Below are 25,211 nucleotides of genomic sequence, written 5' to 3'. Positions count from 1 at the left end.
TAACAAGTTAGTGCTGACAGTCAAAATTTATCGGTTTTTGCTGCCAATGTGGTTTTTGTGATTTTCTGACGCTTTGATTTGGTTCCGGAATTCTTCCGACTGTTTTTTGTTTTTTTTTACAGGTAGTAGTTTTGTTCATGCGGCCTTTTGAGCTGAAAGCGAAAGTGAGAGCTGTCATGATAAACAGATTTTTGCTAAGCGAGAAATGTTTTTGTTTTGATGATGCGCTGCGTTCAGTGAATGACTTTTCGACTTTGAAAAGTGTTTTTGACAGAATGGAGCGTTTTGAATAACCGTTTTTAGCCTTTTTTGTCCAATTTACGCATTATATTTGTTTATAGTTCTTTTTCTGCGAATACTCTTAGGGTTTGGTTTGTGTGTCATGTCATTCTCTGCGTTTGAATAATATTCTGTCTCTTTGGTCTTGTTCTTGAATAATATCGATCTGATTTTTGGTCATTGTTTAGCTTTGCATCGCGTTCATTGTGATTTAAAGCGACACAATTATATTTAAAGCGACAAAGTTAATCAGTTGCCAACTGATTACTGTTTTTGTATTGTATTTATATTTAATATTTTGTATCAGTTTTTGGCCATTTCTTGCAGTGTTCAAATTTTTCTTCCAAAATAAATTTACGGGAGCTTAACATGGCTTGACTTTTGCCGCTAGCGTACTTTGGTGTTTTAAATTAAGTATATAAAAAAGCTTGCCTTGTTTTATATATAGGAGTAATGTATTTTGGTGAACAGATTTCTGCATCGTGAGAGAAAAGTTCTAATCGTGCTCTGCGCATGATTAAAAAACTTCTCTCGCTGAGCAAAAATCTCTTTGCCATGAAAGCTTTTCTCACTTTTTGCAAATATGGTTTTTTGTTAATTGTTTTTTTTTGTTTTTTTTTTTACAGGAAGTAGTTTTCTTCATGCGGCCTTTAGAAAAAGCGAAAATAAGAGCTGTAATTATAAAAAGAGTTTTGCATAGCGAGAGAAGTTTTTTGATAATGGGTTGCGTTCAGTGAATGACTTTTCGACTTGTGTTTTGAGAGAATTGAGCGTTAATTTAACCGTTTATAGCCTTTTTTTCGGCTCAACTTCTTGCTGGTAATTTGATTTAAAGAAATCTGTGTGTATAGAATCGTGCGTTTGACAAATAATGGTTTTTGTTTTTGAGACTGAGAGGCCACCAATTTCCATGAATTATGGTTATGAAAACAATTGATTTTTTTGAGTTTGCTTAATATTTAATTGCTTTCGAAAGAAATTGGGATTAATTATTGGAAACGTGCGTTCTTTTAATAGCCGAAGAGCAATAGCTGGCTGGGGTTGTTATCGGCCTTCTCTTGGTTTTTTTTCGACTCGAAGAGCAGTATTGGTTTTCTATCGGTCTCTTTTGCTTTGTACAGGAAATAGTTTTGTTCTTTCGGCATTTTGACCTAAAACCAAAAGTGAGAAAAGTTTTCATGGTGAACAGATTTCTGCATCCGGAGAGAAGTTTTTAAATCGTGCTTAGTGCACGATTAAAAAACTTTTCCCGCTAAGCAGAAATCTTTTCACCATGAAAACTTTTCTCACTTTTTGCAAATATGGTTTTCTGTGAATTGTTTCTGTTTTTCTTTTACGGGAAGTGGTTTACTTCAGGCGGCATTTTAACCTAAAAGCGAAATTAAGAGCTGTCATTATAAGAAGAGTTTTGCTTAGCGAGAGAAGGTTTTTGATGCCGCTTGAAAGTTTGAACTAACTATTACTTTCTGCGAAAAGTCAAAGATTTCGGTTTTTTATTAAATTATTTTTTCTTAGTTTGGATGATTTCGTTGTTTTTGTGCATTTCTCTAGTGATGCTGTTTTCGCAATAGTTAGATTTCAATTTGAGGAAGTTATTTCAAGCAAAAGATTTATATCTGATTTTTGTCTTTTTTGTTTTGTCTTGATTGTATTGTTATTGAACAAAAAATTTTTGTGATTCCTAAATTCTAGTATCTGTTTTCTAGAAACATTCAATTTATATGAACAATATCTGCTTTGTGATATCACATTGTGTCTTTTGGCGCAAAGAGTTGATAGTGAAATTCTCGTTTTTAAAGGCTGATATGATTTATTTGATACACTATTTAACCCTGCCAGTTTCTTAGCGTATCAGTACTGACCAACCTAAGAATTTTGGTCGCTTTTCGACATTGAAACTTTGGGGTATCACGATTTCAATTATGTTTAGGGAGAATTATGTCCTATGTTTTGAATCTATGCAGCTTATTTTTTGTACCGTTACTGAATGATGTCCTGATGGTTTTTCTTGTAACCTGTTCCAATAATGTCATTTCCAATATTGTCAATAATGGAACTTTCTCGTTATGGCAGCGGTGTGAACTTTGATCAAATCTGCGGAGGTAACAAGTTAGTGCTGACAGTCAAAATTTATCGGTTTTTGCGGCCAATGTGGTTTTTGTGATTTTCTGACGCTTTGATTTGGTTCCGGAATTCTTCCGACTGTTTTTTGTTTTTTTTTACAGGTAGTAAGTTTTGTTCATGCGGCCTTTTGAGCTGAAAGCGAAAGTGAGAGCTGTCATGATAAACAGATTTTTGCTAAGCGAGAAATGTTTTTGTTTTGATGATGCGCTGCGTTCAGTGAATGACTTTTCGACTTTGAAAAGTGTTTTTGACAGAATGGAGCGTTTTGAATAACCGTTTTTAGCCTTTTTTGTCCAATTTACGCATTATATTTGTTTATAGTTTGGTTTTGTGGAAATGATTTTCAGTCGATGCTGTGCTTTTGTGTACCCACAGTGTTTCTGAGAGCCTAACAATGCGTTTCAAATGTTAATTGGTCACTAATTTCTCAAATTTTAGTTGATTTTTGCCTTTTGTTATATACATTTCTTCATTTTTGGATCTTTAAGAGGATTTTTTCAACACTCAGTGCATATGGCAACTTCTTCTTGATGTTTCATACATTTAAAGCCTCTTCCTACCGTGGAAATTTTTTTTTTTTGAAATTGTACAAATGCTAATCGGATTTTGGCGATCTTTGTTCAATTTTTCTCAGATATTGTGTTTTTTATTTCGATTTTATATTGTAATTTTGTTTCCGCCTTCAGGGAGTTTGTTTTCTTAATAATCAAAACTCTTGAGTCTTTGAAATACAGTGAAAAATCTTATATTAAAAATTGTTTTCAGATTGTTTTGCAAATTATTTCTATGTTTCAAATCCTTGCAATTGTTTTCTATCTGTACTGGATGATGGCAAGGTTTTTTCTGGGGATAGAATGCTAAATAATGAAACTTATTTGTTTTTCTACATAATTTTCTATTTTTTATGTTTTTAAGCCTAGTATCATGATTTGTTTAGCCGCCGGCAGCCTTTCAACGTCTATTATTTAGGCGCTCTCTTTTTTAATTGGCTTTACCTTTTGATCACCTTTTTCATTTTACATAAGTCACGATTTCCATGCTTGACTTCTGATTTACCGCACTCACTGTTGTAACTGAATGGAACTTAAATACACGCACTGAAATACGCAATCTGGTGAATACTGTCACAAAATTAGAGGAGCAAAATCAAAAGAAACGGGATTAAGCAATAAAGTCCGGTCATTAAGTCATTGAACATTGGGTTATCAAAGTTCATTAGAGTGTTTGCTAGCTGACATTGGTATTAAGTTTATTAGCTTCCAGTTTAGATGCTGAATTAAGTAAAGTTTTAGAATCGAACTGAAACTGCATGCCAAATTAAAACAATTTTTGACACTGAAAAGAAATTCGGACACTTTCTCTCCTTTTCTTTTGCTGTTTCAATCCCCATCTGCATCAAGCGCGTCAACCGCGGCTTTTTCCGGCAATTTGGTTAAAAGATCATCTTTGAAGTTTTTGACCACAAATTGTTGCTGTTTTGAATAGCCGCCGCCAGCTTTTCAAACGGCTATTATTTAGGCGCTCTCCTTTTTCTAATTCGCTTTACCTTTTAATCACGTTTTTAGTTTTACATAAGTCACGACTTTCACCTTTGACTTCTGACTTACCGCACCCACTGCTCCAACTGAATAGTTTTTAAATCCATTCATTCAATGAAATACGCAACATAGTGAATACAGTCAAGGTCAAAAGAGCAAAATCGAAAGAGACGGGATAAACCGATAAAGCCCAGTCATTAAGTCATTGACAATTAGGTTTTCAAAGTTCATTAGAGTGTTTGCTAGCTGACATTGGTATTAAGTTTATTAGCTTCCAGTTTAGATGCTGAATTAAGTAAAGTTTTAGAATCGAACTGAAACTGCATGCCGAATTAAAACAATTTTTGACACTGAAAAGAAATTCGGACACTTTCTCTCCTTTTCTTTTGCTGTTTCAATCCCCATCTGCATCAAGCGCGTCAACCGTGGCTTTTTCCGGCAATTTGGTGGCTTTGTTTTCATAAGAAAATATAGACCTGTCAGTTTTTTGAAGCGTGCCAGTTTTTGAACATGCTGAGAATTTCGGCCGTTTTTCAACGTTGTCAAATGTTTTTTAATATGAAACTTTGCGGTATCATGTTTTCAGTTACTTGTTTTCAGTTACTAGCTTCACAGATGACTATGTCCATAAATAAAACGATAGAAAAACAACAACAACAACAACTAGCTAAAGAAGTATTCAGTCCTCGAATAACAAAGTTTAGAAGACGAAGAATAATACCATTATATAAAGATGAAACATGGTCAGCTGATTTAATTGATAAGTCATCTCTAAGTAAATACAACAATAATTATAAGTTTATTTTAACAGTTATAGATATATTCACAAAATATGCATGGGCTATTCCTTTAAAGAATGAATCTGGTTTATCTATAACTAATGGTTTTAAATTAGTATTAAGTGAACATCCACAAGGTGGCTCTGAACCTAGAAAACCAGAAAAGTTATGGGTAGATAGAGGTAGTGAGTTTTACATTAAAACATTTAAATCTTTACCTAAAGAATATGGAACCGGCAAAGCCGCTTCAGGGATAGAGCTATATTCTACTTATAGTGATTTAAAGGCTGTATTCATGGAGAGATTCAATAGAACATTATTACACATAATAAATAAACCTATGTTCATCAATGGCGATGGTAATTGGGTAAATATATTAAATGATGCTGTTGTAACATATAACAATAACATTCACTCAACAATTAATATGACACCAGTTGATGCTTCTAATAATCCTGATAAAGTTAAATACTATGTTAATTCTACCAAAGCAATACCGAAATTTAAAGTTGGTGATTATGTTAGAAATGTAGATAAACGTAATATCTTCTCTAAAGGTTACACTTCTAATTGGAATAGAGAATTGTTTAAAGTGAATGAAGTTCTAAAAACACATCCACCAACATATAAAATAGAAGATATTATGGAGAGATAATAGAAGGCAAATATTATGAACAGGAACTATTGAAATCCGAGTTTGATTTTGAATCTAATAATAAGGTTTTGGAATCATTAAATATTGACCTGCGGTCCTAAGTCTAATTATAATTCTAAGTCTAAGTCTAATTGTAAGACTAATTATAAGTCTAATTACAAGACTAATTATTATTCTAATTATATGTAAACAAATACAAAGATGACAAGAAATAGATTCAATCAAGCTAAACATAAATCAACATCAACAAACAACTTAACACTAAGTAAGGCTCGTGGGTTATTCCTAGAAGATAATGGTAATATTGATATGAAGGATACCTATAAAATTACAAATGTTCATCCTCCTAGAGATGAAAAAGATGTTGTTAATAAAGAGTATTGTGACAATAACTTATTATCCTCTTCTAATAAAATAGACATTTTAAGTAGAAACATAACTGAACTAAGAAAGGGTGACTTTGATAAAGTTACAACTAAAACATTACAACTAAATGAAACACAAGTTAATGAAGAACTAATTAATGAGTTTATTGAATCAACAAATGAAGTCAGAAATACTGTTAAGTTTTGTAATAAAGTTGCTGCAGATACTATCTCTAAATATAACCAATTAAAGCAAGAATTTGATAATAATAAGTTTAATCAGAATTTAACTAACATACACTTAGATGAAATGTTTACTAACGGTCTGAGAGAAATGAAAGAATACAATAAATCTCATAGAGGTGTTATAGTACAATATATAATTGCTATACTTTTAGAAAGTAAGTTACTTGATAATAAAGAGAAAGACAGACTTGAGATGCATTATAGTTTTAATCAAGAAGATATAATGAAAGTAATAGAAAGAATTTTTACTAATGAAAATAAGCAAAGCAATGACCAATCCAACAGCACCGAGTGAGAGATTACTATATACAGATTTGTCATCAGTATCAGAAAGATTGATAAACGAGCTAGTATCAGAAAGATTCAAGCTAATAATAAATTTAACAACAATATTAACATTATAAAAGATATTAGAAATTATTATGAAACTGAAACTAATAACTATAATAAAAAGTTAAGTAGATATAAGAATTATATTAACATAGCTGAGATAACAGAAATAGTATTATCATCAATAGCAACAACTGCAACAACAACATCAGTTTCATTAACAGGTATAGGATTAGCTTATTCTATACCAACAGCTTTTGCTACAGCAACTGTTTGTGGTTCATTGTCAAAACAATTAATACTAAAATTAGAAATAAAATTATAAAGTATTCACAAATGTATATTTTAAGTAAACAGTTTAGTGATAAGTTTAATAAACTATATACTAAATCAGTGAATGATAGTAAAATAGATAATGATGAGTATAATGAATTTGTTAAGTTATATGAGGATTATAAGAAGAATAAGAAAAACAAGCTGAGTATTTTTTCAGATTAAAGATATTAGTGCTTAGTAATAACAATGTTTTTAGTAATAATAATATTAGTATTAATATTTATCGATAAATATTAATATTAGTATTAATATTTATCGATAAATATATAATCATAATCTTAGTTATAATCATAATCATAAACATAATATAATTATAATATAATCATAATCATAAACATAATATAATATAATCATAATTATAATCTAATAATTATCTTTTCTTTGTACCTAAGTATAACCCTCTTCCTTTTTGTACTACTTTTATACCTTCACCAGTAGTTGCAAATTTAATTAAATCAGGTGTGGCTGATAAAGCAGCTCTAGGGTTTCTAGATGCAGCTGCACTTCCTATTTTACTTGCCATTTCTAATGCTCTTACTGGATTATTAGCTACTTTCTTTCCAAAGTTAACTGTAGCCCTACCAACACTTTTAAAGAAATCTTTCAATCCCTCTGCTTCTATTGTTGCATCACTAACAGTCATTGACTTATTTCTCTTACACTTAACACAATTACCCTTTAACATCTTAGTTCCTTTTGAAGTAATAGCTCCTCTTATATTAACAGTACCACTATAATGTCTACCTCCAACACAATATGAATTAGTTTTGAACTTATTTAAAAGACTCATTTCTATATATAAAAAATAATGGAAGTTAAAAATTATAATCCTTGTTGTTATTAAGCCTAAGCCTACGGGCTCCACCCGCGAGCGAAGCTCGAAGACTGAGCCTAAGCCTATGGTTAAGCCCAAGCCCAAGGTTAAGCTTGAAGCTAGAGGCTTGGCTCTAGAGAATAAAAAGAAATTAGACATTATTTATGCTAAAGGTTTTGTTAATACTAATAAGAAATAGTTGGGTGTTAACAAGAGTAACAAGAGTAACAATTAGAGCTGACTAGCTATAAATATAAGTATAAGTATATGGTTATGTATAAGTATAAGTATATAATTATAACAATAACTATATTATACTATAATTATAAATTATCGCTAGAGTTATATCGAAAATTATAATTATCGCTAGAGTTATATCTAAAATTATAATTATCGCTAGAGTTATATCTATGACTTAAATTATATCTGTGACTTAAATTATATCTATGACTTAAATTGTATCTATGATATTATGTCTACCATCTAATCACCATCACTATTCACACTAATAACCTTTCTAGTTAATACTAATGCATGACATATAACATCTGCAACTGCAGCACTAAATTTAAATTTAAGTTGTGTTGGTTGTGGACCTATATGATCCCTTTGATATCTAGTATCGAATACATATATTCTATAACTACTTTTGAATGTTCTATGATTTATATATGGTTTTATATTATGTGGTAGCCCATTATAATCTTTATTAAAGCTAACAATCTCTTTAAAAGCCTCATTATAATTATTGGTTCCATAATTAATATTCATTCTATCCTCGGGATAAAACTCACTACCAATCTTACAATAACATTCAGTAACATTCATTACATCAAATGTACTTGCATCATGAGTTTGTTCATTAACATTATTATTTTCAAAACCAACTATTATATTATGTGGTCTTTCCATACCACTTTCCATACCAAGATCAAACAAGAAGTTAGTAGCATTGGGTACATTCTTATAAAATGTCTTTCTTTCATAATAACTAAAGTCTACTTTATTCTTTTTATTTAATCCTTTCTGCACAATAATTCTATTATCATTACTAGGATCAATACTAGGCACACGCCATGATATATCTCTAATTTCTATATTACCATCATTAGCAACTGCACCAGGATTAGCATTAACTCTATATAGAGCTCTATCATTATTATTCCTTTTTAATATTAGTTTAAATCCTAAACCATATATAATCTTTTCTAAATCATTTAAAAAACCAAATAGATCACTCATCTTAACCATCATATACATATGTCCTCGTTGTGCAGCAATATGGTCACCTTTAAGTTGACTATCTCTATTGCCCTGAATTCTAACAAAACCACTCTCATATTCATCACCAGCACTAGTTAATAACTTATACATCAATAGATTAGGATGACAATGATCTATATATTCAATAGTCCTACCACCACTAGTTTCAAGTTTAACTGAACTGAACAATGCCATCATACCATAATTAATTAATCTGATATTAGCATCAATAGCAAATACACCACCAGCATCATCTGATACAACAAACTCTATCTCTAGATATGAATCACGCAAATTTAAGTGATTCTCTTCTCTATTGAGTATGATATTAATATTGGTATTAACCGTATTCATTGTTGCTAGATTATTAGGTTTATATTTTATAATCTTACTTTTATGAATATCATTATTATAACCATAAGTTGTCTCCAAATTAAAATCCATTTTTATTAGATTAAAAATGACAGACAACTTGATTTTATATGAACTACAAAATATACATGAAGCTTTAACTAAAACTAAAGAAGAGTGTACACTTAACTTTAGAATGATAAAACCAACAGAAAAGTTTAACTTTAGTGAACCTATACTTAATACAACAAAATTAGTTTTAATTAGATTATCTGTTTATAATTCAGTGTTTAATGTGAATAGGAGAAACAATCAATTCTTATATGCTAGTACTGTTATAGAAGATGATGAAGCTTTACCTCGGGCTCTTAGCTCTGACCCTAACCTTAATCCTATCTCTACCTCAAGCCCAAGCATTACATCTATACTTAATTATAATTATAAAGGAATCCCGTTGCTATATTCAACTGTTACACCGGGAGCATATGAGTTAACTGACATAGCAGAATTAATAAAAGAAGAAACTGATGGTAATGTTATAATAGAACCTGATAAGAATACGATGAAATGTTTAATGGAAATAAAACAAGGAGCACTCAGCTTTGATATAGAAAACTCACTAGCCTCATTACTAGGATTTAGAAAAAGAATTTATAAAAAAGGTAGATATAAATCTCAGAAAATTATTGATATTATGGGTTTTAGTACTATTAACATTCATTGTAATGTGATATCTGGAGCTAAAGATAATGGTAAAGATACAGACATACTATATACTTTTAATCTAACTGAACCACCAGGTTACTTGATAAATATTATACCAACTAATATCTTAAATCAAAATCTTAGTATCAAAATGTAACTAAAGATAGAATAGAATATATAGAATTTCATATTAAAGATGAACATGGAAGACCTATAGACTTTAATGGTGATGTATTAAGTTTTACTTTACATTTGATTTAGACTTATACTTATACTTACACTTAGACTTATCTGTGAAGCAGGTTCCCTGATACTTATACTTATACTTATCTGCGAAGCAGGTTCTCGATACTTATACTTATCTGCGAAGCAGGTTCCCGATAATTATACTTAGACTTGTACTTAGACTTACACTTACCTGCGAAGCAGGTTCCCTGATACTTAAACTTAAACTAAACTACAAAACTCTCCGATCCCAATTAATTCTTAGTTTACCATTAATATTTTTATTTTTAGTTATATCAATGACAATATAATTATAAGGCTCTTTCCATACCTTATTACATATATTAGCAAAATCATTATAACTAAGTTCAACATTATTAAAGAAATCTTGATATATAGATATGAGGACTTTACCTCTCTGTTCAAATAAAATAAATAGATTACAGTTCTCTCTAACACTCTGCCTATCCAGAGAGAACAGGTTTTGATTAAGATATATCATATTACAGTTATTATGTCTACCTCTACAAAAGTATTCATTAATAACTGGTTCTTTGGCTCTAACATCATCAAATATCATTAGTTTCTTTAAGTCTTTGGGTAGTTTATCATGAGATGGTAAATCTTTTATATCTTTAATAAATTCAACATCTGCTTTTGGGTTTATTCTTTCTATACCATGGTACTGATCACCAGTAGGTCCAATGATGTATAGCTTATCAAAGTATATACTAGCTAGAATTAGTTTTTTCAATAAGAATGTCTTACCACCTTCACTAGGACCAGATATTATACATCTAAAGTTATCTGGGAATGCGGCTTCAGTAATTATATCATCATCATTTAACCATAAATATAGATCATCATTTATGTTTACAGATATCGGCGAAACCGCTTCACGGATATTATTAGTAGGACTATTACTAATGCTATTACTATTGCTATTCCTATTAGATTTACTCCTTTGATATTTTTCATCAAATAGATATATAAAATTATCATTATCATTATCATTATTAGCAAAGCTACTTCATAGATCATTATCATTATCATTATCAATGACATTATCCTTATCATTAACATTATCATTATCATTAACATTAACATTATCATTATCATTATTAGCAAAGCTACTTCGTATATCATTAACAATATCATTAACATTATCCTTATCTTTATCACCACCTCTACTACAACTTAAACAAAAACACTCATTATATATTCCTGGATATTTACATTGATTAACTAGAATATTCAAAGCACTTTTAATTCTAAATCCTCTATCAATAAGATAGATCATATATAAACAATAAGCCCCACAATAAGATTCATCATATTGTTGTATTCTCTCATTAGAGCCTAGATCAACATATTCTTCTAAAAATAAAGGTAGAGTTTCTACACCAAAACTATCAAAGTAATATGTCGGACCACCATCTCTTCATATAATTAAAACCCAATGTGTACCTTCAGTTGGATGTAGATTTACAATAATGTTAGAGTTAAGTTCACTTACCATTTCTGGTTTATCATCTCTCATTACAATCTCAATTGGTGTTAGACTTATATCTTTACCTATATCTTTTATTCTGATATCACTCATAGCATTATTATCAATTTTAAATTTATTATTGAATTCCTCAAAAGTTAGGATGAGCATTTTTATATAATAAATTTATTAAATCTAAGTCTTATTATAAGTCTAAGTCTAAATCTAAATCAAATCTATATTTATTATATAAAAATGGAAACAGGTAGTGGAGTTTTTATTTTTATTATTATTATTGGAATTTGTTATATAATATATGATTCAAGACCAAGTAAATATACGAAACTAGAAGAAAGCTTTGATGGATTTATGAATAGGAGTCTAGTTAGATTTGAATATGAAAAGTCACCACTACATACTATTGTTTATGGTGGAACTGGAACGGGTAAAACATATTTTATTAGACAATACTTAAAGTTATACTTAGACCATGATCAAGTTCAAGATCAAGTTCAAGATCAAGTTCAACATCAAGTTCAAGATCAAGTTCAACATCAAGTTCAACATCAAGTTCAAGATCAAGTTCAAGATCAAGATCAAGACCAAAGGTCCATAGTTATAGTTTGTAAAGATGACAGAGACTGGATAGATCCTGATACTAATGAGTTTTATACTGGGTTTAATAAATGTGATATAAATGTGATCACAAAAAATAATATGCATAAATTTCAAAATCGTGTAATAGTACTTGTTGATATGGGTGATAGGTTAAATAAGGATATAGGTTATTATTTTACTGAAGGTAGACATTATAATATTCAAATGATTGTAATGTGTCATAAACCAGCTCAAATAATTAATACAGCAAGAATGAGTTGTGATACTATTTATTTAACAACCTATAATGGACCTGACCTATTTAAAAACTTTAATGAGATATATAAATGTGTACATGACTTCAATAAAATAATTAGTGAATTAAATAGTAACTATTATAATTGTACAGATGGAATGTCAGATGAACTTCGTTATGGTATAATTAAATATAATAAAAAGGAAAATACTTTTATTATTATTAGTAGTAATAGAACAATGATATATGATTCAAGAGTTGGTTTCCTTGATTTAAAAGCTCTTAGTTTAAAAGATGATTTAGAAACAGAAGATATAAATAAACTTATAGCATATATGAAACCACTAATGATTAATGCAACTGATAGAAATGTTAATAATCATGATAATTATCAGTTTTATTTTAATAAACTTCTTACTTTGAATAATATTAAAATTCAGAATGATGTTTTAACAAAAGAGATGATTAAGGGAAAGGGTATGAAAATTTTATCAAATATTGGTGGAATTATAGGCACAGGTTTATTTATATTTAATTGTTTTTATCGTGATTCAATATCAAGAAATGCTGGAACTGTAGCAATGGGAGCAAGCACAATGTTGAGTAGAGTAAATAAATTAGTTAATGTTGGATATGGAGAAGAGTTGGAAGGTGAAACACGGACAAAGTCCGATTCCTCGATCTGCGAAGCAGGTTCCCTGATCCAAGAGGAATATATAGATCGGGGAAGCAGTTATACTGATCAGTGTAACTGTGGCTTCGTCAATGAAGAGATGGGAATTTTGAATAGAAAGGGAGGAAAGTTTTTAAACAAACTATATATAAATAATGAAGAATTTAGAGAAGAGATTATAAATTTTGTTAAAGATAAAAAAGAGTTAGACCTTGATTTGATCTTAGATAAGAGATGTAAAACTAATACACTCAATACTTTAGGAAATGAATATTCAGCAGAGTGTATCACATCTAAAGATAATACTAAAGATTTTATTGAAATCATGGCTAAATATTATCCACAAAGTTTGTACACCGATTCTACAGCATAGCTAATATCTGCGAATTTGCAAAACAACTCCGTTGAGCAGTTTTGTAAACCACGAACAAAGTTCGTTGGAGAACCACGAGCAAAGCTTGTTCACTGATAATTTTATCTATTAAAAATGCTTTTCCAATGTTTAGGGTGTAACTATGAATGTGGAAACATTGCTGTTTTAAAATATCATTATGAATCATTTCATAAAGATAAAACTGATAAATGTATGTGTGGTAATATAATATTAAGTGGTATTTGTGCTAATGATTTTTCCCCATGGGGTTGCCCTTTAAAAAATGAATCTAGTTTTAATTCTAGTTCTAACCCTAGTTCTAATTCTAATTCTAGTTCTAACCCTAGTTCTAGTTCTAACCCTAATTCTAACTCTAGTTCTGGTTCTGGTTCTATCTATGACTATAACTCTAACTCAGATCCTAACCCCAACCCTAACCTTATCCCCAACCCTAACCCTGACCTTATCCCTAACCCTAACCTTAACCCCAGGTCAGAATTGTTAACTAGATGTTGTAATAAGTGTAACTATGTAAAACCACTAAATAATTTTGATGAGGGTAAGTATACATGTAGAAGTTGTACTTCAGCTAAAGTTAATTGTCCATATTGTACTTCTGTTGTGAGATATGATGGGATACGGGCTCATGTAAGGAAACAACATCCAGATATAGAATTGACTAGAGGATTTAGTAGAAATATAACTGATCGGTGTAACCGCCTCGCGGATAAAACAATTAATCCTAGTAGGCAAAGTCCTAGAGCTGTAAGTCCTTTAGTTATTAACCAAACAGAGGAAAGTTGTTCATGTAAATACTATAATTTTGTATCATTTCTTATTAATAATGGAATAAATATAGAAAAAATAAAAGAAAATATAAATTTATTGAAAAGTATAGATAATTTGAAATAAAAAGTATAAAAAAATAATAAAAATATCAAAAAAGAGGGATTCACTCTTTAAGAGCGAAAAAGAGCGATCTTTTCTACTGGGGATCACTCCGTATAAGAGTGAATCACTCTTAAAGAGTGAAATGTAAATTTTGCTTTGATTTTTTGTTTTTATTTTTGATTTTAATTGATTTTTTTATTGAATTTAGAGCTAATATATAGTAGTGGATAAAACAAGGGATTCAACAAACAGTAAAATTTGGCCCGATTCGACATGCGCGATTAGCGTTAGGAGAAAGGGACAAATTTTACTGGTGGTTGAATCCCTCGTTTTATCCACTACTTTCAAAGGCAATTACTCGCCGGTTGCTTGAGAACACTTCGACCGACTACTTTTTGTCTCATGCTGGGTCTAACTCAAAATAGTAATAACATCATGAGGCTCTGTGTTGTGAAAAACTGTCGTGAGGTTTTACTGCGTTATCAGTGAGAAGAAAGAGCTTAATACTGTTTTCTCGTGTTCAAGATTTTGAGCGAATTTCGATAACCCGTTCAGATGTTCTCATTGTTTATAGTTGCAAAGCTGTAAGCTGAGCGAAGCTATATTGCGCTGCTCTTGGTTTTTTACAATTCAAAGAGTTTGAATTGTATTGGGGCGCTGTCTTTTTACGACTCGAAGAGGAGTATTGGAGAAGTCCTTTTTTTTAATTAACTTTATTGGAGTGATTTTGGAAGCGGGAAATGAAACGCGTGAAAAAATTTGGAGTGATTTTGGTGCTGAACAAAAGTGAAGAGTGGAGCGAAAAGAGAGGGGTTTTTGTTCATACCGCTGTTTTTGAGAGAGCGAGAAATTGAGGTGTGAAAAAAATTCTGTGAACGAGTGAAATTTTTTGTTCCCGTGCGGCATTTTAAAGCGGTCTTTTCATTTTTTTTGGTAAAGACGTTTGGTTATGATTTTTTAAATTATAGGCTGGTGTTGGTAGTGTTTTGAAGGTTTTTGATATTTATATAAATTTTATGCTAATTCGGAGGTTTTTCATGTATTTTGCTGATTTTTGGGCTAATTGTTGAGATTTTTTGACTTTTGTTTTGTTTTACTGCCTCAAATGGGCATTGAAAAGACTCATATCACTTGAACAATTTTTAGTTAACAAATAGTTGCAGTTTTGTGGATATGAAGCAATTTTTTTGTTGAGAGATATGACGAAAAATAGCAAAAATTGGAACTATTTTTCTTAATTTCCACTTCGAGTCGTTTCCGGAATTCTTCCGGCTATGTTTTTTTAAGATCTGTTCACACAATTTCATGATTTTTGAAGTCAAATTGGAGTAGTGATTTTGGTCACGCCGAAACAGGAAATGGAGCGAAAAAGCGAGTGGTTTTGCGGCGTGAATTTTTTTCGCTCTAATTTAAAATAGAGCGAGAAAACGGTGTTTGAACAAAAATTCGGTTTCTCGGTAGCGGTTTTTTTTTCACATGCGGCAATTTCACTCTGATTTCTACTGTTTTTTCGATTTTTTGGGTCGGATTTTTTTCTAAATGGTTTTCCAAATCCATTCATAGTTCGTTCTTGGCCTAGTTTCTTGTTTGAACCAAATTTCCAGGTCTTGCTAGTGGTTTTTTGTTCGCATGCGGCACATGTTTTTAGGTTGTTTGCGTGATTAGATTTTGATCATACGTGACTTACCTCACTCAATAAAATGACTTTTTCATTTTAAAACTTAAGTTTAATTTGAGTTTGTTTAAGGTCAAAGGAACTCATTTGAGCAGTAAAGTTCCCTAATGAGAGGCTTCTGCGGAATGAACTCTAACAGCTTTATTAATTTAGCGCTGAATGTTTTTTACCTTGTTTTTTGAGCGGCGTCGATTTTTTTTCAATTTAGATCTGTATCTGTTTCTATCTCTATTATATGGCACGCAGGTCTATTCTTTCGCAGCTATTTGGGCAATCTGCCGGCTATGTTCTAGGCTTTACATCGCTGGTTTTTCTTTTCAATGTAATTGTTGTCTGTTTCAGCTTTATCGGTCACTCATTGGGTGCTCTAATAATAAGAGCAGCTTTGGCTAAACCTCCAATGCAGAAGTACCTGGACAGGTTACACACGTACCTCTCTCTAGCTGGACCTCATTTGGGCACAGGTACCTCTTACTCATCGTACAAGGGAGTTTATAAATGGAACAGAATATGAGGTGTAGCAAAATGTTATTATGTTTGATAGGGTATCAGAATTCTCGACTGGTGTCAGCTGGCATGTGGGTATTCCAGAAACTGAAAAAGTCACCCGCAATCAGCCAATTGAGTCTAAAAGATGAAGTGAATCTAGAGAAGACTTTCGTCTACAAAACAAGCACTCAAAAAAGTAAGCTATTGCAAGTAGGCCTTGGATAATTTAATTTTACATTGAGCAGTGAAGGTTTCCTGCAAATTAGATCCCACTTTTATATAGATGGCCTGCAAATGACTGTGCAGACGGATATGCCAATTGCTCTCTTATTCTTTATATTACACAGCTGAAATGAATTGGCGACAGCTCACAACTAAAATTCTTCCCAGAAGTGCGCCGAAATTGCTTTGTAGTGATCTGAAACGAGCTGCAACATGATATACTACGACGCTCCGCCACCACTGAAGCAGGCTACGGTTAAATGGGTTCTCTGCATGTTGTTGGAGAGCATGTTGTGGACTGAATTTTGAAGCAGGAAATCAAACTCGTGAAAATTTTTGGGCGCGGAACAAAATTGAAGAGTGGAGCGAAAAGGGTGGTTTTTTTGTTCATACCCCTGTTTTCGCTAGTGCGAGAAATTGTGATGTGAAAATATTTTCTGTAAGTTAGGAAAACCTTTTGTTCAAATAAGGCTTCTTAAAACAGTTTCTTATTATTTTGGTTCAGATTATTGATTACGAAATTATATTATTTTTAAGATTGTTTGATAGTGGTTTCAAGGTTCCTCGTAATTAATATGAATTTAATGCCAATTTGTATGTTTTTCAGCTATTTTGCTAAATTGAGTCATTTTTCGCTGATTATTTTGTCAATTTTGTGCTTGATAATTGGTCTTGAACGAAGTTCATAGCAGTTATTGTAAAGGTATTGGTCCTTTTTATGCAAATTTTTTGCTTGACCCTTTTGCGTTTTTCGTCTAGAACCTTCTTTGACTTCTCAAATAACTTTTTCGTTCTTCATTTTTGAATGATCTCTATTGCTTTCATCCGAAGTAAAGCTTGTTGCTAATATAAAGTCGGTTACAGCATAACAAAAATCAGGGCCAGTCGGCAGTGCATATGGTTATGAAGCTGTAGGTCAATGGTTCGAATCGCGGTGGGTAATGTATTTCCACCCGCCTGTCGTTCGAGAGCAATTCTTCCGACATTAGTCGGTTTATGTTTAATTTGCCTTAAATGGGATTTGAAAAGACGCGTATCACTTACGGGGATTTGAGAAACCGATTGAGTACAGTTTTGTTGTTACAAATAATTTTTTTTTGAGAAGTACGACAACAAAGTGAGAAATTTCAACTGTTTTCTTTTTTGATGAGTATTTTTTTTCAAATTGTCTTGAGTATTGTTTTTTTTGTTTTCTCCAAATCCTTTTCGAAATTCTTCCAGCTATGTTTTGTTCACTTTTTTCGGCTTTTTCACGTCAGCTCGAAGTCAAAACATACCCGGCAGGTTGCCAAAAAATAGCCGCCGTTGATTCCCATAACTCTATTGGGATTGAAAGAAAAGAAAATATCAACAAAAATTGATTTTTGTACAAAAACATTTAAGTGCGATTTATTTTGATGTCATTTCGTAGTTGAACATACTCCTGTCTCTCCGTGAGATGCTACAGGGTCTAGTATAAACAATACCAATTAGCATAATAGATAGTAACTAAAACTTGGCATCTAAAAATGGGCTTTATGGGCTTATCCCGTTTCTTTTTCTGACTTTGATTTTTTGTATACTGACTCTCTTCATTTTGAATTTCTTTGCTGAGCAGCTGCTGTTTAAAAAGAATTTGAGCAGAATGACAGAAGAGTGAAACTAGCCTAGAAAAGTCAAAAAGATTTCACGCAAAATGTCGAAAAGCGGCAAAAAGGTAAAGCGAAAAAAAGGAAGTAAAAAAATAGGAGCGCTATAATATCCCGCTGAGAAGATGAGGGCGGCTATTAATAAGAGCTAGAGAAGTAGGTTTGGGAGGTAAGGGAGCGAAAAAGCGAGTAGGTTTGAAGCGTGATTTTTCAAATTGTTTTTGGTTTTTCCGTGGAATAATTGTAAATATTGTCGGAGCGTTTCTGTGACATTGCGCTGCTTAATACTCCATTGTATGCTATAGGTTTCATCTTGATTATGCCAGTTGAATTTTAACTTAAATTGTTAATTGCTCTCAAACGAAGTGTGTAGCAATTATATTAGTCCTGTCGGTCTTTTTTTTCGCTTTACCGATTTTTCGCGATTTTATGCGATTTTTCGCTTGACCGATTTTTCGTCTGACGCTTTTGACTTTTCGTCCTCAAAAACGGGATTAACAGGTAGCGCCCAGCGGGCATTAAGTGCTCTTAGAGCCTTTCAGCTCTGTTTCAGCTCAACCTGTTTTGGAGACTTATAGAGGTTCTTAGAAGAGCGATTCTTAGAGGTTGAAGACCCCCCCCCCCCCAACTGTTGACCCCCCCCCCCACTATTGCCCCTCACCCCCCACCGCGCTGTTGCCCCCCCGCACCCAACTGTTGCCACCCCATGAGCACCCCATCTCATCATGGAAAAAATTCCTAGCTCTCTCTCTCTCTCTCTCTCTCTCGCTCTTTCTGTGTTGGCTGGCGTTTCTTTCATCCTCGTTCTTGCTCACGTTTAATCTCGCACTCTCTCTCTCTCTCTCTCCTTAACTCCTTTGTTGATTCCGCACTTCAGCGGCTGTTATGTGGCGTGATGTCATCGTCTATTACCCTAACTCCATAACCCCATGCCCCTTCAATCAAGTTAAAGCTAACGTAACTAAACAGTGGCTAGATACTGACGAAGCCAACCGCTCGCCGGTCGTTTGAGAGCAATTCGCCCGACGTTAGTCGGTTATTTTTTTTTGTTAGAGCCAGCTGTAGAGTGAGAAAATTTTTCTGGAAAAGCATGCTGTTTGATCAGTTTTATTGGCTAATGGTTGGATGTCGTTGTGGCGTGGCAATACGGTGGCCACCTCTGAGCGCAGTTACTTGCGGTGTGCAGTTTGAGAGCGTATAGTCTGTAACAGTTTCGCATTTGGGTGGGGACATTTCTGGTAACCTGAAAAATTACCTTGGCTTCTGTTTTGATAGGATGAGCTCTATTGTATCTTTTGAAAGTTTTAATGATTATATTGTTAATTGCTTGCACATTTTGGAGGCGTTCCTTGTGACGTTGATGCCTGAATTGAGGCTGTGCCTGCTGCCATTATTTTCTCAAGCCTTCGTTGGAAGCAGGTCCAATTTTTTAATTGGAAGTCATTTCATGTTCTGAGATTCTTCTGGTCCTCTCATCGTTAACATCAGTTCCGGCTTAAGCCTTATCGACGATAGCTAAGTTCGCAAGCCGCTTCAAGTCAGTTTGAAAATCATTTGGCTGCTTCATTACGGGATCAAATTTTTGGCTCTAAACCGATCTCAAAGTTGTGCCGTTGCGTAGCATCTCGTCCTGAGTAGCAGTTGAGTAACAGTTCAAATGCGTTAACCGGGTGAATCTTGAAAAAATGCGGGTTCAAATGCGTTAACCGGGTGTTGTCAACTGCTATGCTTGTTTTCAGGAGGCCTTCGCTTTGTTCCTAGTTTTTGTTGGGTAGTCAATCGAAACGTTTAAGAGATGCTTGGGGTTGGTGAGGGCCACTTTTTCCTCGAGGGCCTCGTGGTCTGTAAGCTTTTATTGGCAAATTTGGTACGGAAAAGTTTGCGTGTGTGGAGTGCTTCAAGCAATGTTCTTTTGTACTCTCTAGAAGTCTGTGTATATCGACTTCTGAGAATCTGTTTTTTCGCATGTTTTGGTTTAATTAATTACGCTGGATGAGTTTTCCGTTCGTCTTGGAGATTGGTGGGAATAATTTGGCATCTTGAATTTGGCACAAGGCATCTAGATTATGCATGTTTTTGTGCGATATACTGCCAAAGAGAATAACTAGAGGACGCGCTGGAGCTCTGTTCACATATGTATGGTTTCTTTTCTTGGGTTTGTAATTTGTTCTAAGTATTTAGGAGCGCAAGCATCCTGCAGTCTGCTAAGATTCTTCAAGTTCTGAAGATGATGAGTAACACTGAGTTTCGCAGAAATCAATTTTAACGATGACTATTATTTTGCGTGATGCACTTTTTATTCATACTTTTTGTTTACATTTTTTGCAATCAGAATTGAGTTTATTCCACTGATAGATAGAAAACTTTTCACCAGTTTTTAGTCTGAGTCTTCATGCTCGACACTAGGTATCGCGTATAGTTATCTCAAACGTCAAATTCATTGGCCGATTCACATGTAATTAGATTTTATCTATTTTAGCCTATAGCAAAACCTGACAGGGGAGTTGATTTAGGACAAAAGTATGTTGACAAATACGGTAATATCGGAATTTAAAAGAGACCCTTGCATGCAGTCATCGGATTGTTTTTCTTGGAAATATGTAAGGTTTAAAAACTAACTTTTCTTGGGTTCCAATTCGAATAAATAAAATTTTTTAAGTAATGACATTGCTATTATTATTGATACTTTGCACTGCCATTTTGTTTTGCGCAATCTACTCATTTGTTTTTGCACAGCAATAATGGATTGAATTCAGTGTTCTTTTTTTATATCGTGCGATCTTCCAACCCACGAATTTTTTGGGCTTACTTCAATGTTGATATCAAAATCGTTTAGGTTTTGCTGACCATATGAATGCTTCGTAAACCGCTGTAAAACAACATGCAATGGTTTTCTTTGTAAATTGTCAAGAATTTAAAAACTTTATATATCTGAATGGTTAACATCTCTGGAACTCAGAAATTACTTTGGGTTCTTTTCGTTACTGAAACCATAATTAGTTTGATTTCGGAATTGTTACTGTTTTTGTCTAAATGGAGCAATGGCGATTCTAGATCAGTTCCAGAAGCTGTGTGTTGATTTGAATATCTAAATCGATCAAATTATTAAAAAGTTGCCGTTGATCTATTTCCTGGTGATATAGCTTACTCCCTTCCCTCTCATTCTCTCCCTCTCTATTCTCAGTTGCATACCGAAGGTATGTCTCATATTGTGCTGAAATCGTAATCAATTGACAATTATTCAACTACTATAGAAAAAGATGTAATCTAGTTGCAAATTGATAAATAAACTGAACTTTTATTAACAGTTCAATACTGAATTGAACAGTTTTTTGAATGTCAGCGCTCCTGTGTTTCGATGCAATTTTTTTGCAAAGTTCTCGGGCGTTGATCCTTTTTCATCTGAACAGGTGAAAAATTAGCTTTGACAGTATGTGTTTTCAGCATTCATCTTTTTTATTCTTTTTTATCCTTTAGCAAAACCTGACAGGGGAGTTGATTTAGGACAAAAGTTTGTTGACAAATACGGTCAATATCGGAATTTAAAAGAGACTCTTGCATGCAGTCATCGGATTGTTTTTCTTGGAAATATGTAAGGTTTAAAAACTAACTTTTCTTGGGTTCCAATTCGAATAATTAAAATTTTTTAAGTAATGACATTGCTATTATTATTGATACTTTGCACTGCCATTTTGTTTTGCGCAATCTACTCATTTGTTTTTGCACAGCAATAATGGATTGAATTCAGTGTTCTTTTTTTATATCGTGCGATCTTCCAACCCAAGAATTTATTGGGCTTACTTCAATGTTGATATCAAAATGGTTTAGGTTTTGCTGACCATATGTATGCTTCGTAAACCGCTGTAAAACAACATGCAATGGTTTTCTTTGTAAATTGTCAAGAATTTAAAAACTTTATCTATCTGAGTGGTTAACATCTCTGGAACTCAGAAATTATTTTGGGTTCTTTTCGTTACTGAAACCATAATTAGTTTGATTTCGGAATTGTTACTTTTTGTCTAAATGGAGCAATGGCGGTTCTAGATCAGTTCCAGAAGCTGTGTGTTGATTTGAATATCTAAATCGCTCAAATTATTAAAAAGGTGCCGTTGATCTATTTTCTTGTGGTATAGCTTACTCCCTTCCCTCTCATTCTCTCCCTCTCTATTCTCAGTTGCATACCGAAGGTATGTCTCATATTGTGCTGAAATCGTAATCAATTGACAATTATTCAACTACTATAGAAAAAGATGTAATCTAGTTGCAAATTGATAAATAAACTGAACTATTATTAACAATTCAATCCTGAATTGAACAGTTTTTTGAATGTCAGCGCTCCTGTGTTTCGATGCAATATTTTTTTGCAAAGTTCTCGGGCGTTGATCCTTTTTCATCTGAACAGGTGAAAAATTAGCTTTGACAGTATGTGTTTTCAGCATTCATCTTTTTTTATTCTTTTTTATCCTTTAGCAAAACCTGACAGGGGAGTTGATTTAGGACAAAAGTTTGTTGACAAATACGGTAATATCGGAATTTAAAAGAGACCCTTGCATGCAGTCATCGGATTGTTTTTCTTGGAAATATGTAAGGTTTAAAAACTAACTTTTCTTGGGTTCCAATTCGAATAAATAAAATTTTTTAAGTAATGACATTGCTATTATTATTGATACTTTGCACTGCCATTTTGTTTTGCGCAATCTACTCATTTGTTTTTGCACAGCAATAATGGATTGAATTCAGTGTTCTTTTTTTATATGGTGCGATCTTCCAACCCACGAATTTTTTGGGCTTACTTCAATGTTGATATCAAAATCGTTTAGGTTTTGCTGACCATATGAATGCTTCGTAAACCGCTGTAAAACAACATGCAATGGTTTTCTTTGTAAATTGTCAAGAAATTAAAAACTTTATCTATCTGAATTATACATCCATTGTAACGAGCATAAAGTTCTTCGCTCGTCATCATTAATTTTTAAAATTCAGTGTTTCATTTCGTTGTTGAGGTGGGTGTATGTCTAGGCCTGGAGTACTTCAAGAATGTGCTGTTGGTGTCTTCGCATCAGGACAAGTATGTGCCCCCACACTCTGCCAGGATAGAACTGTGCGAGCGGGCAGTGAGGGATGACTCCCCTTTTGGAAGAGCCTATCGCACCATGGTTGACAACATCCTCTCCCCACTCATCGCTAAACCAGATCTCTGTCTTGTTAGGTGAATGCATGTTAAAGCATTACTCTAATTCTTCACAATATTTTGTAATTTATTCACAGCTACTTGCAGAGATCCAAGATTAATTCATATAGAAAGTGGTGAACTTACAACACAGCTCGATTTGATTTTTGATGAGGAATGATTTGACTGAAAATACAATTATACGCGTTTGTCTTTTGAAAAGTAATTGTAAATTGATCTAGCTGATGTTATATATAGGTCACCAGATAGTAACGTCAAAAGTATAGAGGCCGAATGTGTGTAACTATTTAGTTGTTAGATTGGATTGCCTCAGGTACGATGTCTCTTTCCCTCTGAGTGCAAGTGCAGCTAACAATCTCATAGGGAGGACTGCCCATATAGCTGTGCTTGACTCAGAAGTCTGGCTGGAGAAGTTCTTCACCATTGTGGCCATGAAATACTTCACTTGATGCACTCACACTGGCACCAATGTATCTCAACATAAATGACTACACAATGTTCCCAGTTATTTGGCTATGGGTTGTCATGAAAGTTGTGTTATTTGAACCTCGACATACTTCAGGACTCTTTTAATTCAACTGTCAGGGACAGTAACAGTCGGTCAAATTATAGTTCGACTGTCATAGAGTATATTGTTAAGCAGTTACCTTTGCTCTTTTCACCGCATTTTATCAGGTTAAAAAATAGTAGAAAGTTGAGAGCAAAACTTTAATTTTTAGTTTATATTGGAGCGGTGTATTACTGAATAGTGCATTGAAAATGGTTCCATCTAGATTGTAAAAATGTAGTGCCGAATAAGGGATCATTTATTTAATAATATAAGCAAGGTAGAATAATTTTGTGCTTCTCTTTATGAAATTGTTTTTTTTTGTTAATAGTATAGTACAATGGATGTAGTTTGGTGGATGGTGGTAATAGTGTGCACTAGAATTGTTATAAATGCTTTTCTTTGGAGGGCAGATTGGTTAACTTCTCTGGAACTCAGAAATTACTTTGGGTTCTTTTCGTTAATGAAACCATAATTAGTTTGATTTCGGAATTGTTACCGTTTTTGTCGAAATGGAGCAATGGCGGTTCTAGATTAGTTCCAGAAGCTGCGTGTTGATTTGACTATATAAATCGCTCAAATTATTAAAAAAGGTGCCGTTGATCTATTTTCTTGTGATATAGCCTATTCCCTTCCCTCTCATTCTCTCCCTCTCTATTCTCAGTTGCATACCGAAGGTATGTCTCATATTGTGCTGAAATCGTAATCAATTGACAATTATTCAACTACTAAAGAAAAAGATGTAATCTAGTTGCAAATTGATAAATAAACTGAACTTTTATTAACAGTTCAATCCTGAATTGAACAGTTTTTTGAATGTCAGCGCTCCTGTGTTTCGATGCAATATTTTTTTGCAAAGTTCTCGGGCCTTGATCCTTTTTCATCTGAACAGGTGAAAAATTAGCTTTGACAGTATGTGTTTTCAGCATTCATCTTTTTTTATTCGACCAGTATGTTATGAACGTTTTTAATTGCCCTCAAACGAAGTTGTAGCAATTATATTAGCTCTGTGTTGTTTTTACGACTCGAAGAGGTGTATTGGTAATCTACAGGTCTTTACAATCCAAAGTAATTGGATTTTATTGGTGTGCTGTATTTTTTTACGAGTCGGAGGAGGGCAAAGTGGAGTAATGGCGATCTTTTTATTGCTCTTGTTCATAGCAATTGTAA

The 25,211-nt window shown here is 32.9% G+C and overlaps 1 protein-coding gene across 1 annotated transcript in view; it reads left to right on the top strand.

Moving 5' to 3' along the window:
* LOC142356267 (protein FAM135A-like) overlaps positions 1-24,846 on the top strand; it is a 36,234-nt gene extending 11,388 nt beyond the window's left edge. Inside the window, exons 3-6 of the mRNA XM_075408212.1 lie at positions 16,307-16,428; positions 16,509-16,649; positions 23,323-23,512; positions 23,808-24,846. Of these exons, the coding sequence (XP_075264327.1) occupies positions 16,307-16,428; positions 16,509-16,649; positions 23,323-23,512; positions 23,808-23,943 (589 nt within the window). The 3' untranslated portion in view covers positions 23,944-24,846. The remainder of the gene's footprint in view (positions 1-16,306; positions 16,429-16,508; positions 16,650-23,322; positions 23,513-23,807) is intronic.
* The last annotated feature ends 365 nt before the right edge of the window (positions 24,847-25,211 follow it).

The sequence above is a fragment of the Convolutriloba macropyga genome, unplaced genomic scaffold, assembly GCF_964194025.1.
Source record: "Convolutriloba macropyga unplaced genomic scaffold, txConMacr16.3 SCAFFOLD_1474, whole genome shotgun sequence".
NCBI classification, from domain to species: domain Eukaryota; kingdom Metazoa; phylum Xenacoelomorpha; order Acoela; family Convolutidae; genus Convolutriloba; species Convolutriloba macropyga.
The sequence above is the reverse complement of the archived record's forward strand: the minus strand, read 5'-3'. Positions and strand labels throughout refer to the sequence as shown.